The sequence below is a fragment of the Clinocottus analis genome, unplaced genomic scaffold (assembly GCF_023055335.1).
Source record: "Clinocottus analis isolate CAN_PGR_092001 unplaced genomic scaffold, fCliAna1.0.p SCAF_7, whole genome shotgun sequence".
Lineage (NCBI taxonomy): Eukaryota > Metazoa > Chordata > Actinopteri > Perciformes > Cottidae > Clinocottus > Clinocottus analis.
The window spans coordinates 2,641,027-2,657,550 of NW_027176229.1; the positions used below are offsets into that span (position 1 = coordinate 2,641,027).

The 16,524-nt window shown below is 39.2% G+C and overlaps 1 protein-coding gene across 3 annotated transcripts; it reads left to right on the top strand.

Moving 5' to 3' along the window:
- The first annotated feature begins 181 nt into the window (after positions 1 to 181).
- LOC137779166 (golgin subfamily A member 7-like) lies at positions 182 to 15,919 on the top strand. 3 transcript variants are annotated; one of them, XR_011077039.1, is made up of 6 exons: positions 182 to 255; positions 1,700 to 1,825; positions 5,498 to 5,650; positions 8,248 to 8,338; positions 14,482 to 14,797; positions 14,976 to 15,919. XR_011077039.1 is itself a non-coding variant. In XM_068566708.1 (6 exons), the coding sequence occupies exons 1-5, from the start codon at positions 247 to 249 to the stop codon at positions 10,488 to 10,490; spliced, it is 432 nt and encodes a 143-aa protein (XP_068422809.1). In that variant the 5' UTR covers positions 182 to 246; the 3' UTR covers positions 10,491 to 10,501; positions 14,482 to 14,622. The 3 variants fall into 3 exon arrangements, 2 of the variants coding, with proteins under 2 accessions (XP_068422809.1, XP_068422808.1); XM_068566708.1 differs by lacking the exon at positions 14,976 to 15,919 and adding an exon at positions 10,449 to 10,501 and having other exon boundaries at positions 8,248 to 8,349; positions 14,482 to 14,622; XM_068566707.1 differs by having other exon boundaries at positions 14,482 to 15,919.
- The last annotated feature ends 605 nt before the right edge of the window (positions 15,920 to 16,524 follow it).

Consider the following 16,524-nt stretch of genomic DNA (forward strand, 5'->3'; position numbering starts at 1 on the left):
ACTCTTTGCATGGAGTTAAAGTATAAAGTAACACACTTAAATAATATACCTTTGAATTGCGTTGCTACTTGAGTAAATGTATTGAGTTACTTTCTACCACTAGTTACATAGTTTCTTTCTTTTATTTTTTACACGGTCCTTTACAAACCGGAACCTTTGTCATTACGCAAATGTTCCTCCCGGGAAAGGTTATTTCGTAGGACATACATAGCTTCTAGCGGAAAGTAAACATAAATCTTGTTCAACATGGCAGAGGTAAACTAACGTTTATAAACCTTATTGTTTCGTATGTCAGTGGGGTGTGAACATTTATTTTTCTAATGTCTCATTGTATACATGATTTATGGGAGTGTGTCGGACTGAAAAACCGAAGGAAAGTTGACCCTCTCTGTTAAGCCATACTCTGTGGCCACTCGGTCACTTGACGGTTAACGTTATCATAATATTAATAGGGACTACGAGCGTTATCAGTCGTGTCATTGTTAACAAGCTCTGGGTTTCATGAAAGTTTTAAATGCGACATTGTCGGCATCCTGTTTGTATTTGAACAAGGAGCAAAGCTGATTAATGTAAATCATTTCCCTCACTTTGCTGGATTGGAAAAGTCATGCCGATTTAATTGGCAGCGTGCTAATTACACATCTGGCTACACAACTGTGCCACAGGGAGAGGGGACGAATACGGCTTCTGGTGACGTTACATTATAAAAACGTTGCCTCCTGGTCATGTAAGGACTGTAACGCCAGTGAGGATGGTCGGTGACAGTAGTCCTTTGCTGCCATTATCTTAAACGCTAACACTAGCTCACCTGCGGTGTGTGTAGACCAACTCACTGTGCCTGTGGATCAGATGGTGGTCTGGTGCAGAAAGGATGCGTCGATAAATGAATTAGCCTAATTGGTGCCAGACAATGAATATACACTGGTATAATTCTACTATCTTTTAATTACAATTTTAAATTGCAAGTAGGCCTTGTGAAGATCAGACATACTGACAGGCCATAGTAAGAAAAGTAAAGGCGTTACTAACGGGGATTCTGTTTTGCTCAAGTGTCCCACTAGCAGTTAAATGGAATTCAGCCATCATTAATTTGTATTATTTACATCTGTGGTTATCCTGCTGTGACGCATCACATGTCTTCTGTGAAAAATAATATCTTAGTGTTTTGTGTTTGCCTTCCTTTGTGCTACACATAACACCATGTTTTTGTTTGCTGAGTATGGCATAACTATGTGCAACCTACAATATGTTATCCTTTTATATTTGCAAGCCAAAAACAATTGTAGTGATGATTACTAACCTTTGTAACATAGCACATGTGTCTGTCAATTCTAAACTTGAGAAATATTTATCATGCAACAATAAGTGTTTAATATTGTCAAGAATATTGTTTCAATATCCACAAATACAGCTGAATATGTAAGAAATAAAACTATAATAGTGCGTATTGCCATGTGAAGTGCTCTTTTCACTGACAGTCTTTGTATGGTAATATATAATATGTAATATAACTGAAAATCTGTTTTAAAAACATCGTTATATGGCACATACATAAAAGTTAGACTTTTTTTCAGAATCTGCGTGATATAAACATGAAGCTACCACAAGTGAGATGGGCTCAGTATGTTCCCTGATTAATAGACAGGGCTGTTGTATCAATGTATGATCATGTTTTAATTGTCATCCCCTTTTTTCACAGACCCACAGTTTGCAGGACATGAGACAACAGACAGCCATCGCTGCCAAAATCTTCATCCAGAGGGATTATACCAACGGCACCGTGTGCCAGTTCCAAACTAAGTTCCCTTCTGAGCTGGAGTCCCGGGTAGGACGCACCTCACTGTTTCTCAGAATGACTTGTTCAGTCAAAGTATGGCATTGATTTATAGTAACTTCATGTCTCCATTACATCCATAAAACACTCATACTGGTGTTTGGACCGGACTACTCTGGATAGGACTCTGCAATATGACCAACATATACAATATCTTGGGGATCATCCACAATTTTAACACGGTAGATTTTTTGAAAATTATTTAACCATAGGTTTTCATGAAAGATAGTTAAGAAAGAATAATGAACAGAACTGCATGTTAAACATTGTGTACATAGCACTGGTGCTACAGCAATGTACAGTTTTGTAGCACAGACCTCAAAATTCAAGCACAGGTATTAAAGTATCAAGTCAGCGAAGTGTAATTTGTCGGCATGGAGCAGACAAACATACAGTTTAAACAGTTAATTTCCATGACAATTAAATTTGTAATTGTTAGGATTTATGCATATAGCATGAGCATTGGAACCAGTTGTGTTGAGGGGGCTACAGAACCTACCAAAACCCAGGACTAAAGAGACTACCAATTGATAAAAAAAATACTCGGGCTGGGCAAAGAAAAAATTAACTGATTAATCTCCTGATTTTTCTGCAATAAATCACAATTAATGGCATTATGTGCCAAATTCAATAATGAAGTAATGAAAAACTAGTATATTGCACACTTTTATTTTAAAGTAATGTTATCAGAAGAATATAACAGGTTCTCTGGAGCAACAGCAAGTTAACATACATACAAATATAGTATATAAATCTGTTTTATTTTTTCTTTCTGAACAGGTACTGTTCAGTAGTAAGGGTCCCTGTGAGGGACAAACAACTCCTTCTTTGGTCCAATTTGGTCCAAGCAATTGATTCACTTTATACAAAAGCAATAAGTGCTTTTAACGTTTTTCAGTTAAGTTTTTCTTCCTCAGTGAGAAAAGTCAAGTCTGTGTTGGCTTGAACAAGTGCACTAAACATCTTGTGATGTGTGGAAAGTTCTCCTCTTTGAGAGAAGAGCAAAGATCCAGAAGTGATCCTGACTTAAAGTGCTCTGCCATAGTGCATGCGCAATTGACTTTTATCTAGACGCGGAGTCTGCCCGTAGACTGCCCGCCCCTGTGAGGGCTTTGTGAGGCGAAACTGCTTGTTGCAGCACTCGCTGCTCATTGAGAACAGAAGTTAATGCTGCCTGTCGGCGAGACTACGAGTATGTACTAAAGTATTACACGTATTAGTATGTAAGTATTACAAGTACATGTGGTATGTGTATGTGTCTATATGTATTTATGTATGTACATATATACATATATATATATATATATATATATATATATATATATATATATATATATATATATATATATATATATATATATATATATATATATATATATATAAACTTACATAAACACACACACACACACACACATACACACATACATACATACACACACATACATACGTACACACACTCACTGGCTGGTCCTCGGTATGCTGCGGCCAGCTCTCGGTTGGCTTCTATAGGCCCAGGGTGAAGGTGGGTCACGGTGGCTCAAGACGTGAGGTTTACATCACCACTCCAGACCTCATCGTGAGCTTAGTGTCCTGCACTCTCTCTCCAGCTCCCGGCCCGGCTGTCCTCAGCCTGCGAACGCGGACCCCTGTCTGGTTTAACATGCTTTGTGGGTGTCACTATTTTAAGAGCAGGCCCCGGCAATGATGCGGAGGAGGGAGAACAGGTTGCTGAGACTCAAAAGCTTCTAATGCCACATTAAAGAAGGTGCCAGCCAAAAAACTGTTCTGAGTTCGAAGGACAGAAGGCTTCAGTTTTTAATGCATGCACCACATGAAAAGAGCAGCCTCAGAACACTTAAACTGCTCACTGGTGGTTTATTGGCACTTCCCTCTTGATTGGGTGGTCTCCAATGTTTTCCGGTAGGATTTAGTTCACAGAGACATGCTGAACTGCTGGACAAATGAAGAATGTTCCCCCTTTGGGAGAGTAAAAGCTCAAGTCTCCTATCAAAATGTCTTCCCACATATTTTTTTAAAATGTTTTACTGTAATCCTAGTTCAAGAAATATGCAGAATTATGCCAAGCTGTTCTGTGGCTTCCATTTTTCATTTGTCTCTTTGTAAAATGTTTGCAGAATCTTAATGTTGAAAAAAAAAACCCAGTTCCTTTTAGCCAACATTTCTTTTACCCATGTTTGGTTTTACCATACAGTTCAGTTTTTGAGTTGCTGAGATTTGCACACTGTATCATCATCATTCTTGCACATAATTATCGGAGGCTGTGGACTTTTATTATTTTTGGTAGTTTGTACCTGTTTTAATGTTTTTGGAAAATTGCACCAAAGAACTGGGAAAGCACTCTGTGTTCTTAATGTATTTGCCAGCTCGATTGCCAAATTATTCAAGAGAGTTTCGTTAATTTGAGTCATTGTTCAATATAGTTTAATATGTATTTCCTTGTTTTCCATCATATTCAGTGACAGTTAGAATTAAACCTTTGGGTAGGTTACATATTTTAGAAACATTAAACACATGATTTTAATGCAAAAGAAAACAATACGTGTTATCTGTGTCGCAGGACTCTTGACAATGATTGAACGGACTAGCTAATTGCCGGCTTACCTGCGCACACTCTGCCGTGCACTCGATCATTAGCTGCAGTTACTTTCAATGGCAAAGAGTTGACAGCACTGGGTTTTTTCTGTTCAATCATTCTTTCAAAATCTAGCTTTCTCTTGCTGGTTTCTCCGATGTTACCCAAGCTTTATGATTAAAACTATCATACTCACTTAAATTTGTCAGCACTGTTAAGCCTTGCACTCACATCTCGCATTTTGGGAACGCTAGACATAAAACAAAGACGTTCAGACGGCAGAATGTAGTTTGAATTGAAATTAGAAGGAAAACAAAAGGCTCTCAATGGCGGCAATCAAACACACCTTAGACCACTGATGTTTTGGAGCTTGCTGTTGCATTCCTCGGTCACGAAGGAGCAGAACCTTGGAGGGCTTACAGGGGCTCAGGATGCCCTCTCAGTCTCCACTTTTTCACCCTCAGTATCATCACCAGATCCATCCTGGACACCAGCATGGAACTAGTGTCGACAACCCAGTCAAAACGTCCTCTGAGTCCAGCACTTATTCCTGACTTCAGTCTTCCCCACAGCGAGCTTTGATTTGAGGAATTTGTAAGGAACACTGATTTGATTTATCAGCCAGTCATGGTTACAGTTCAAAGCTGTCTGCAGAACATCAGAAATATGTATTTATCATAGTCAAGGTGTGCCTGTGCCAAGTAAAAACCATCCACATCCCTTCCTGGATTATCACTGTGTGTGCACTGTTTTCAGCCTGTTCACCCTGTCAGTTTTTATGTGAAAACATTGACAGAGCATTTTGCCAAGGCATCCTAGTAATTTCAGGGGAGGCTTTTAGTATGGGAAGGTGGCCCAGCAATCCCATGATGTATGACTAGCCCAAGAAAATACACCTCATTTATCTTGAGATGGAACGAATTGAGGAAAACAATCTGGTGCTAGGACAAGTTTCCCCACGGATCTCCCAACAGAGACAGAAAGCTCTCAAACACTTTTAGTCCAGATCAACGTTTGGCTCTGTAACTTGTGGAAAGGTTTTAACCCGTTGATCCTTTTTTATGTTTCAGATTGAAAAGCACCAGTTTGAGGAGACGGTGCGGACACTGAATAACCTGTACACCGAAGCAGAAAAGCTGGGAAGCCAGTCATACATTGAAGGCTGTCTGGCCTGCCTTACAGCATACATCATCTTTCTTTGTATGGAGACTCACTATGAGAAGGTGAGCCACATTTCACCCGTGTGGCACTTTATGCCTTTGTCTCGCCTTTTGTGTAAAATCCAATATCAAAAAAGCTTTGATGTTTGTTGCAGTGCAACGGTGTGAAAATAGCTTTGATGGTGCAGCGGTTACCTCCACCTGGGATTCTGAGTCTGGGCCTTTTCAGGGCCCTGAACAGGTGTTAACGGGCAACCCCGGAATCTTACTTGCCTGGAAAAAGTCACGGTTTACCTAGTGGCAATTGACAGATTTTCAAAATAATTGCACTCTGGAGCCTCTTGATTCTAATAATGAGTGTCAATCAAGTTATTACGGTAGAGGCATCTTCAAAGCTGCCTCACTGAAAAAAGCAGGGGGCCCCACTCCCAACATGAAATACAATGAGTCAACCAAAAGCAAAATGGCACATACATTAAAATAAGTATTTACAGATTATACAAGGTAACATATGGTTACCCATTAATATGAGTCATGTGGGCATTTCCAAAACAATTTCTAACCACTACATAATGAACAGACATTCCTATGGTACACTAAAATTAAAATATTATGAATCACTGTCGAACAAGACAAATTGTGGTAAAAAAAAAAAGTGTAACTGTTGTAACAAGTTTTTACATGAAACATTCCTCATTTAAATTACCTAAAGTCATGTCATTTATACTGAAAATCCACTAAGCTTCACAGTGAAATAGCAGTCTTTCCAGATTACCACGTTTAAGTGGCGGATAACTTTTTCTACACTAACAGACTTTAGTTGGGAAACAAAATGACTGCTTTCTTATAAAGTGAGGAGCAACAGTAGAGGTATAATCAGCACCTCTGATTTATGTCATGAGATTTTTGGTCTTTATTGGTGGTATGGCTGTTTCTTTTTCTTCTTCTTCTTCTTCTTCTTCTTCTTCTTCTTCTTCTTCTTCTTCTTCTTCTTCTATTTTTCGAAATAATGAATGGCCAACCACATTGAAACACATGCTTGGCCATGCAAGCAACAAAATAAAGGTGATTGTTTAGAAAAAACATGCAATACTTTTTTTTTATTTCTGCAAAGTGTACATGCTTTAATAACTCTATTAAATCTTACTAAATAAAACAAAGCAAACAGTATGTTGAATCTTTGCAATCCAGTTCCACACACGAAAATTGTTTCATGATCTGAAATAAATAATTAAAGATTTCAAGTCCTAACTAACTTAAAAACAGAATGGCTTCCCTCCAAACACTCCTACAAACTCTCTTCTTATCTATTACACTGCAGCTAAATGATGGAAGGACTTAAAAAAGGGGAAAAAAGTGAAACACTGATCAATTACAAATCAAATTTGATCAAATACAAATGCTTTTTTTGTATTTCAAATCTGATTTCTCAGTCCGATGAAGCACGATCCACAAAGCTTGCAATAGAAGACAGAGAGCTCATCTGATTACCACGCTCAGAGGAAAGAAAAACAGTCGCCGCCCAATATCTGACCAAGGACTGAAACACTAAAGAATATCTGTAGCTATCTAAAAGCATTAGATTTTAGCACCCCATGTGTTCCAGGGGTGTAGTTGGTAACAAAAATGATATATAAAAAGTTATGTTAGCAAGCTAACATTAGCTATGTCTTAGCAAGCATCAGCTGAGGCACTTGCAAACATAACACTGCACAAGTTTCCGATTAACCACATTCCACATTCACAGTGTCAAAATGCTTTTACTTATTAACATAATTACAAACCAACACTTGGTCAGGATTATGGAGTTTCATTGTCCTTCCTGCTGAGCGGCCTCTGTGCAGACAAAACGCTATGGAGCTAAAACCAACAGGAGTATTTGTCTTAAGCGGAAAATAAATTCATTTATTGATTAGTCGATCAACAGAAAATAGAAACTTCAGTTGTGTCTTGTGTAAATGCTAATGTTAGAGATTGAGATTCTTAAAGAAAACATCTTCTGTTACGATAGTTATGTTTTACATGTACACAAAACTCTGTTATTATACACTGTTATTTGATACTTGTCATGGAAAAGTGATATTCTGTTTGGATATATTGTGCATTAAGCCTGATTACGAATGTAGCATTTTCGAGTTAAGACGTGAGATATGTTGATATTAATAAGGTTTTAATAGCATCTTTTTGTACAGTGCCTCGGGGCAATGAGTCTCAATCGAGATTTTAACTGCAGTTTGCATCACACAGCCTCTTGCTGCTCACAGCCAGCTCTGTGCACACAACAATTAACACTTCCGAGCCTGAGGTATAGACGCAGTCCCAAAACATAAGCCCACATTTCTGGTCAGAAGGAAATACACACCTTCTTTGAAACATTATGAAAAACCTGGACATCAACATGTTTTTGGATCCACACAAAATAGCGCCAAGCCGCTTGAAAACATTAAGAGGAAGGCTGTCTTGCCACAAGCTGCATGTATATTAGTGGATTATTTCTTTCCATTAGCCATGTGAACAGCTTAGTAGAAATATTGCGCTTTTCGGGATGCTGGTAATAATCCGAATACTTTGTGCTTGAAAATATAGTCACTTATTCCAGGTTTTTCATCCATAAGAAATATGTGTGAAATGTGAAACGTGTGATTGCCGTGCTGTTTCAGGTTTTGAAGAAGATAGCGAAGTACATTCAGGAGCAGAATGACAAGATCTACGCACCACGAGGCCTCCTGCTCACCGATCCCATTGAGAGAGGTCTGCGAGTCGTATCCTACCAAAAAGTGTCATGGTGATTTAGTCTCAAAACACTCAGCTGAGATGTTTTTCTCAAACCTTCAATGTTTTGCCTTGTGTAACTGTTTGGAAAATAAATCTGCAAACAATGACCCCTCAGGCCTTGTTTAGACAGAGTGTGTTTTAGCAGCAGTTGCGGCTTTATGGGATGGTTTTTAGTGACTGTTACGTTAAAGAGCGAGTCGCTTTTCTCCGCCCCATGCGCTCTGTGTTTCTGCAGTTTAGTTAAGAAGAAATCAACTCTGAGCAGAAAAGCCCCTGATGTATACTTATTGTGGTGACAATTAACTAGTAAGTAGTGTACAGTTCATGGTTTGTGTTACATGTTTTTGGTGGTATTTTTTTCTGATAGGGCCTGAATAGATTACATTTTCAGGCATTTATCTGACTCAAACTCAGATTGCCAAATATACAAACAAATTAGAAACAGAGTCAAAGAAAGAAGGTTTTTACAATAACAAAAAATTGTATAATGCAAGAATGATCATGTCCGGGAAACGGGAATGATAAGTGGAATATTTGTGGTAAATTAAACGTGTTAATCATACCCTGAGATCAGGAAATGTGAATGAAATCACACCACTGCTTAGTTGAACAAGGAGATTTCACAATGACCTAATAGCTGAAGTGATTTACAGGCCTTCTGCACCCACCACGTCCTTCCCTCTAACTGCTGGATGAAAATGGAAAGCAGCAGTCCGAGCGATTTACTGGAAATCCAACGCTATGTAGGGATACCCTGTAAAAACAGCAGATAAAAGTTAGTATGTAATCCATAGCATCTGTGTAAAATCAGCGGGTGCACCAACATCCTGGCTGTACCAGCTAGTGTGTGTGTGTGTGTGTGTGGGGTGACTCAACATCTCAGATAATTGTAACTGGGCGGCAATGAGGGATTAGGGATAACAAAATATGACTGAAATTGTTCACAGCTGAGCTCTGTTCCTTCTCTCGCCCAGGATTCTGTAGCGTTGGCAGTCATCTGGATTATTTCTTAGACACTGTCAGGCTGCTGTGCTGACTTTGGCACGGGAGCAACGGAAGATTGACAGGAATGTCTCACCTGAACCGATGTGATTGCTTAATACTACCATCTGAGAATTTACATGTCCTTTGAGTCTGAAGCTTTGTTTTTACTCATGCGTGGCACTGGCGTGAGGCCCCGCAGATGGCACAAAAGTCAGAGGTTCACAAACCAAGCACCTTCACGTTCGACATGCAAGCCGAGATGTCGCAAGTTGATGGCCCGCGCACCTTCGACCGGATTCACAAACACAAGTTTGAGGGGTTGAAGTCCTTTCCAAGCCCACAGTAAGAGTGCCGGGCTTTGAAGCAAATTTAACATAGGTGCAAAATATTGGGAATATAACTTCCGGGTCCTTCACATGATCTTTGGGCACAAAAATACTTTTTCCATTGACTTACATTGGGTAACAAACGTTTTTTGTCTAATTATTATGCTGAATTACCTGCTGCCTTCCTTAGTGGGGTTGCTTAGGTTTAGGCATGAGAAGTATGATTAGTTAGGTTTAGAGTAAGAATATCAGGGTTAGTAGCTCATGCTGTCACCATAGTCTTATGACATAATTTTGCGTAATTATTAGGTACATGCTTTGATGCACTGAAAGTGTATTTTGGAGAAATTTGGGGTAATTTTATACTTTAAAATTTGCCTTTTTTTTATTGAAATTTTTATAGGAATAGGGTTTTGCCTCCAACGGTGTATTGAGTTTTCTTTATTCATCCATGATCCTTCCTATTATTATTTTATATGCAAACTCGAAATATGCTCTTTATGGAAAAGCTAGACTTTCGCTTGAAGAAAATCATGCCAACAGCAGCATAATGTAAGTCAGCTACGGCCACGAGAAACAATCAGAGAAAGGCTTGAAGGAAGATGCTGTTACCACAAAATCTGTTTTATACTCTGTTGATGAATGTTAAAACATGCTAAATAGCTACTGTATCATTATAGTTTGTATTTTCTTAAAAAAATCCAGTTTGCCTTAATTAAATGTAAAATTTGTCTGACCTTGCTTTAAATATTCTTCCTTGACTGAATCCTTTTAAGATTGAAGTTACTATCTTTGAAGAGAGAAGCCTGACTAGATAAAAGCTGCTACGGTGAGTCTTTAAATTAATATTGTATCTATAACAAAGACCTAAACTTTCTTTCTTGTTCTACGACATCAACAAGCAAACATTATAAAACGTACAAATACATTTTTCCAATTACAAAACACATTTCCGTCTTCCTTTTTTGGGAAGTAGTCCAAAGAACAGTGCTTGAATCAAAGAGCTGCAATAAAATAAGGCTCACTCTTTGCAGAATGCCTCCTCTGCATTCAAAGCAAAATCCCACATCAAAGTTGAAAGCCTCTTCATCTGTGAGTAATAGTAGTTAACTGCTTTTCAGTCAGGAGAGCTGGTTCATAAAGCATTTAAAGGATTTCTGCTTACTTTATGACTTTATGTTGCATAAAACTGTGTCACTGAGGGCTATAAAATATGCACATGGAATACTGTTGGAGTGCTGCTGTCCAGAGTACAGGAACAAGCCAAACCCAGTAACTTAATACAAAGAGCGATTCAGTGTACTTTGAGCACAACAGCACTCACCAGTCATTCAGTAACAAACAGACTTCAGGCAATTTTTGTTTCTAAAATCTTTCAAGAATGAATGTTCGCACATATTTGCAAGTGATCAGATGGTATTTGGGTCTCCAGACACCAACCTATCTGTATGGGTTGTTGTGGTAACGACATAGGCGCGAGTAACTACGTCACTACGCTGATGATGCGGCTTTCTAACCAGGAAGCATTCGTCTTTGAATCAAACATGCCGCCAAGTCGCGTTGCAGACAGGCCTGTATACATTGTGAGGGTTGTTCTCCTCTCATGCCCTTCATAGAAGAATAGTTGCAGAATAAATCCTGCTCAGCACCTCCACACTTTGAAATCCAATTTGAGTGACTAGAGCATCTGAACTTGAGTCGACTCAAGAAGCATCTGTAGCTTCAGCATTTCAGACTACCTCCAAGTGGGGGTTGTGTCCAAACTGCAAAAATCACATTTCATGTCTTTCTTCCTGTCCAGACTTTCTAAAATCAATCTGGATTTGCCAAAATACAGAACATGTCTCAGAGGTAGAGCTGGTTATCCTCTAAATGGAAGTTCAGTTGTTCTATTCCCAGCTCCTCAAGTCCACATGCAAAGTGTTTTTGGGCAAGATACTGAAGCCTAAATTACTCTTGACGGCTGTGCCATCTGTGTGTGAAGGTGGATGAATGTACATTACTTTAGATCCTGACGTTAAGGGGGCACCGTCATGTTTACATGAAGTGCATAGCACTTTGAGTGGTTGAAAGACTAGTCCATTTACACAGTCCATACCAAGAAACTGATTTAAGCTGATAGTCTAAACAAGTCTTTTAAAAAGGTGTAATTAAACAATTATTCAATTGTTTACTCTACTAGCCGCCAGGGATGTACCACATTCAAGTCTTGTGGGAGAGTCTGCGTTTAGTTTAAAACAAATGTATTTGTGTCTCCATGAACCAAACACAAACTGTAGCAGATATGTCTCTCTTTTATTAGCAGTGTAATAGCTGTTATTTCTGCTCTCTAAATACTATAAGAAAGGTTCCCAATACATAGGCTTTTTTTTCTAGAGATACTGTATCTGTCCTAACAGGCAGGACAGTGTCTTGGGGGGGAGAGACCACAGATGGTTTTGATACACCTGCAGATCTTTAACCCTGTCAGACTCTTCACAGTCGTTGCCTCTCGAGCACAGCTCATCTCCCATAAATAGTTTCAATCTCTGTCACAGCAAATCCCTTTTCCTGTGGTGCACTGAAAATGACCCTGGGCAGTTTGTTTTCATGGTGTCACCTAGGATGTGCTGGGCCCAAGTCATACTGAAAAGTACTTTACATAGACGCTGGATGAGGCCCAATCTGCACTGTAGCGAAGACACTACTGTCAAGCAGAGTACGACATACCCCATAAATATTTTACCTGTGGAGAATGTCGGGTTTGGCAAGTGTTTTGAGACCATGCACCCCTGTGGATGGATAAACCATTTCCCTATTACTGTACAGAAGCATATAGGGATTTATCTTCTCATTTGAAATTCCTGCTGAGCGCCTGGACACATAAACATGTCCCATTGAGGAATGTAAACCCCAGGACTTTTATAAGTAGCTGTTGAAAGAAAAGTGTGTTGGAGTCTTGCCATGGTCAAAGACGGGATAAATCAGTGCCAGCAAGCCGACTGAGCATATAGACTTTATATCCATCCTTTCCCAGAGCTTAAGCCTCTTTATCCTGTCACGGTGTCTTCTCCTGTCTCCTGCAGGCTTAGACTGATACACTAGCATATCAAAACATCAGCCTTTTTATTAAAAATAATTTTGGCCATGAAATCGTAATTGAAGTGCAACTTTACCCTCAGCATAAGTCCGCCCACAGCATCATTTAGAAAAATGGAAGAAAGGAGCTGCTCTCAGCTCCTTGTCCACTTGTCCGCTCCGATACATTAGCCACATTCCAAAGTGGTAAGAACAAGAAAACAAGTCATATTTGTACTGCCACCTGGAGACTCAAATTCAAGGGCAAATTTACAGATTGCATCTCTGCAATCTGTAAATTCTCTGCTCTGTCACAATTTCATTGTACAGCAGTTTCCTTTTTTGCCAGTTCACTTATTTCAGGCACGTCAAATCTGCAATGAAACTGCTTTGTCGCTACTATATGGCAACCTTTAGAAGCAACTATATATCCACATATCTTATATTATATCCACAACTGCTGAACTAAAATGGTACATTTGCTGGCCAGAAAATCAGAACATTGGGCTGAAAAAGCACTCAAAGCACTTTAACACTAAACGTCATCATTCACATGGTGATGACAGGGGCTTGATGCAAGGTGCCACCTGCCCACCAGGGCCATCTAACCTGTCGTTTACATCGTGAAGGTGAACAGCTGTGACTCGTGTTCCAGCTCACCGTGGCCTTCCTGGTCGCTCTTGTTTTGACTCAGTGCAGTGATGACACGTTGGTACACATTAACGAGGCAGGTGAAGCAGGAAGACATCCTAAGGTGTGTCAGCATCATCAGATCATCTTTATACCAAAAAAAAACTCTATTAGTGTTAAAGTTACTGCTGGCACCCTCTGTGACCTCGCAAGGCATCTCCTTCTCAAAGCGCCAAACTGAATTTCAGTTAAAGAACGCCCCTGCTGTGCACCGACGTCAGTTAAAAAATGTTTACACAGCTCACTTCTCCTAAATATTTATATTGTTTTAGTTGAATGAGGGTAATATAAAGATACATCACGTATCTATCGAGCTGTCCTCTCCCATTATCTTTCCTTCCCCGTTATGGCTGAAGGTCTAACTGGCTTGGATCAGGGCTTTTTTTTGTTTGGCTGGGAGTCTTCTAGGTGAAGGACTGAGCTGCATGATGGATCAGCCTCTAGTGGGATGACTGCACTGTAGGAAAACCAGACTTGGCCCGGACAGCTCCTGACTGCCAAGCATTTGTTCAGATGCAGAAGGCGCCAAGTCGGTGTCCTGGCAACTCTTCCAAAAGATGTTCTGCTCCTGACAAGGTGTTGTTTGGCACCGCGTACAAACTTGCTTGCTTGGCCACAGCACGCAAAAGGAAAAAATCGGTAAATTAGGCTGCACATATGAGAGTGTTTAGTGTCAGTGGGGAATGTTTGAAAAGGCAAATGCATAACTAGTGTTCTTACTCATTCTTTTTATAAATATCTGACAGAACTATACCTGCTCTTGTTATCAAGACCCAAAACTGATGCTCTCTGCATTTGATGCCTGTTTCAACAAGCCAAGTGTCTTGCAATGGTTAGTTTGAATAGTTGTGTCAACCTGGCCACTCGCAGTGCTGTGCTTGTAGTGAAATGCTTAAAGCAGTTGAATTGTCAGTTGACGTGTGTGCCTTTGCCGAAATATGTACTTCATAACCTTATCAACAACTGCATTGTTACAAAAGGTGTTTGTTGTGAAAAAGGTTTTATTGGAGGCTCACTCAGGTCTATGTTACTTACTTGTGTTGTATGTGTTTCTGTCGGCAGCAACCCAGCACCAGTACCCACCCCCTCCAGGACCCCTCCAGACCTGCACCCTTAATACTGCGTCTCTACAATCTCTCCGTTACCGCTGCGCATGTCAATTAAAAGTAGCATCCTTTGTGACCACGTTCACTTCTTCAACTTTATTTTAACATCTGTTGTGACATTATTTTGTCCCGTGCACTAATTTGGTTGGAGAAAATCTAATTTGCTTCACAAATAGTATTGGCCTTCTTCTAGCCATGATTTTTTTTTTGTTGTAACTTTAGTACATTTCTTTTTGCTCACTCCTTTTTAAATATAGAAGCCAACTGACAGGGTAAGTTATTGCATCCACTTTTATGCTTTAATTGTTTGTTTTAACTGAACTAAGGAATATTATTAAATCAAGAAATACACTGTTTATTATTTTGATTTGCTGCATGCTTGCTTTGTTCCTATTCATATGTTCAAAGAAGTTTGAAATTCATTAACTTTCCTGCATCTGTACTTTGTAGTGTTTGACCCTAAAAGGACATCGCTGAACTGTCAGGATCCAAACATTCCAGTGAAGCTGAGAAACATTCTGACCTTAATCTCTTCTTTCATTTCTAAAAGAAAAGCCTCAACCGCTGCTCGCTCTATTAATAAGCATGCCATAGTATTATTGCTACTTCTCAAGTTGGTTTTGTATTGTTTTTTGTAAACTGTGCTATGCATAGTGTTTGGTGACTACTGTTCATTTTCGACTTGTATTGAATAAGTATAAATTCATATATTGTGAGGTTGCCTTCGATTGAAGTAATGAAAGTGCTCTTGTTGACAGTGCCTGTAATGGTTTTGAATGTTGCCTTTGTCAAAGTCTAAAGGGCTGGTCACACCTGAGTTTTGCCAGACTTTTCTATTCCTTTCAATTGATATGTCCACAACGAGTGGATTTGCTTAAGGTTTTCACCATCAAATGTAGTTCAACCTGTTCTGTCGAAGTATAAACGGTTCCACAAATAATTCCTTTGAATAAATTGTATGTACAGAGGTTACCCAGCTAGCCATGTGCTTATAGTAACATGAGCTAAGTTCTAAAACTAAATATGTTGCATAAATACGCTGATTAATTTCACTGCACCTCTTTTTGGAGTGACCAGACCTAAACTGTGAAATCATGTCAGTCAGAACTCGGCTTTGTTCACTTATTGCTAACAAGCATCTATAACCTAAGATTATGATATAATGTCATTGAAACCGTAACGGAAGTTGAATAAACTGTTGTGCGTATGGTTGGTAAATTATTAAAAAACTACATGTACAAGTATAGATTTCTGAATGCCATCGCTTTTAGAACAAGAGAAATCTTGATTTTTAAATATGTAAATAAAATTGTATTCATATTTTGATTTAGCTCATACTTTATTTATCTTCAGTTCGGTTAAATGGACTTTTGTTATTAATCTAAAACTTCTGTTCTAACTAATAAAATGTGTTCATATTTTACATCATGCTGGCTTCTCTTATTGCAGTTTTTGCACTGCCATTGATTGGCTGCTGACTCACTACTCTTAACGGGTCCCCAGCGCCGAGTAATCACAAGCGTTAACGCAGCTCATCACTGAACCCCAGCCACGGGCCAGAGTAGGGGGACATTATACGGTATATCTACGAGGAAAACACTTTCTTTGTCATCTCAGCCTCATAACTGTACCACATTCTTCAGGGTGGTTTTAAACAATGCTGATATACATTTGAACTTTAACCCATTATGCCAGAGATCTTATCCTAAAAATACAAAAACCATCGGTATGCCTTTAGAAGGAAAAGTCCCCCCCCTTAAGTTGTCGAAATAATCCCATTTAAGCACATAAAACCATGTAAGAACCATTATGAACATGATGTAATCACATAACATAAAACATAAGAATGACAGAACGTGGAGACCAGCCAGTGCTGGTTCTGTTGAACAGTATTTGATCCAAACTTTCATTGGTTTTATTGGTTGTTAAAAATAAGCTTAATGACCTGAAGGGAACACTGCTGTTCTTTTTCTGCACTCTTTGATACTTTAATAACCAG

Excerpts from the sequence above, each read along its gene's own strand:
- LOC137779166 (XM_068566707.1), top strand. Across the intron at positions 1,826-5,497 it reads CTTCTGAGCTGGAGTCCCGG|ATTGAAAAGCACCAGTTTGA; the intron begins GTAGGACGCACC and ends TTTATGTTTCAG. Across the intron at positions 8,339-14,481 it reads CACCGATCCCATTGAGAGAG|CAACCCAGCACCAGTACCCA; the intron begins GTCTGCGAGTCG and ends TTCTGTCGGCAG.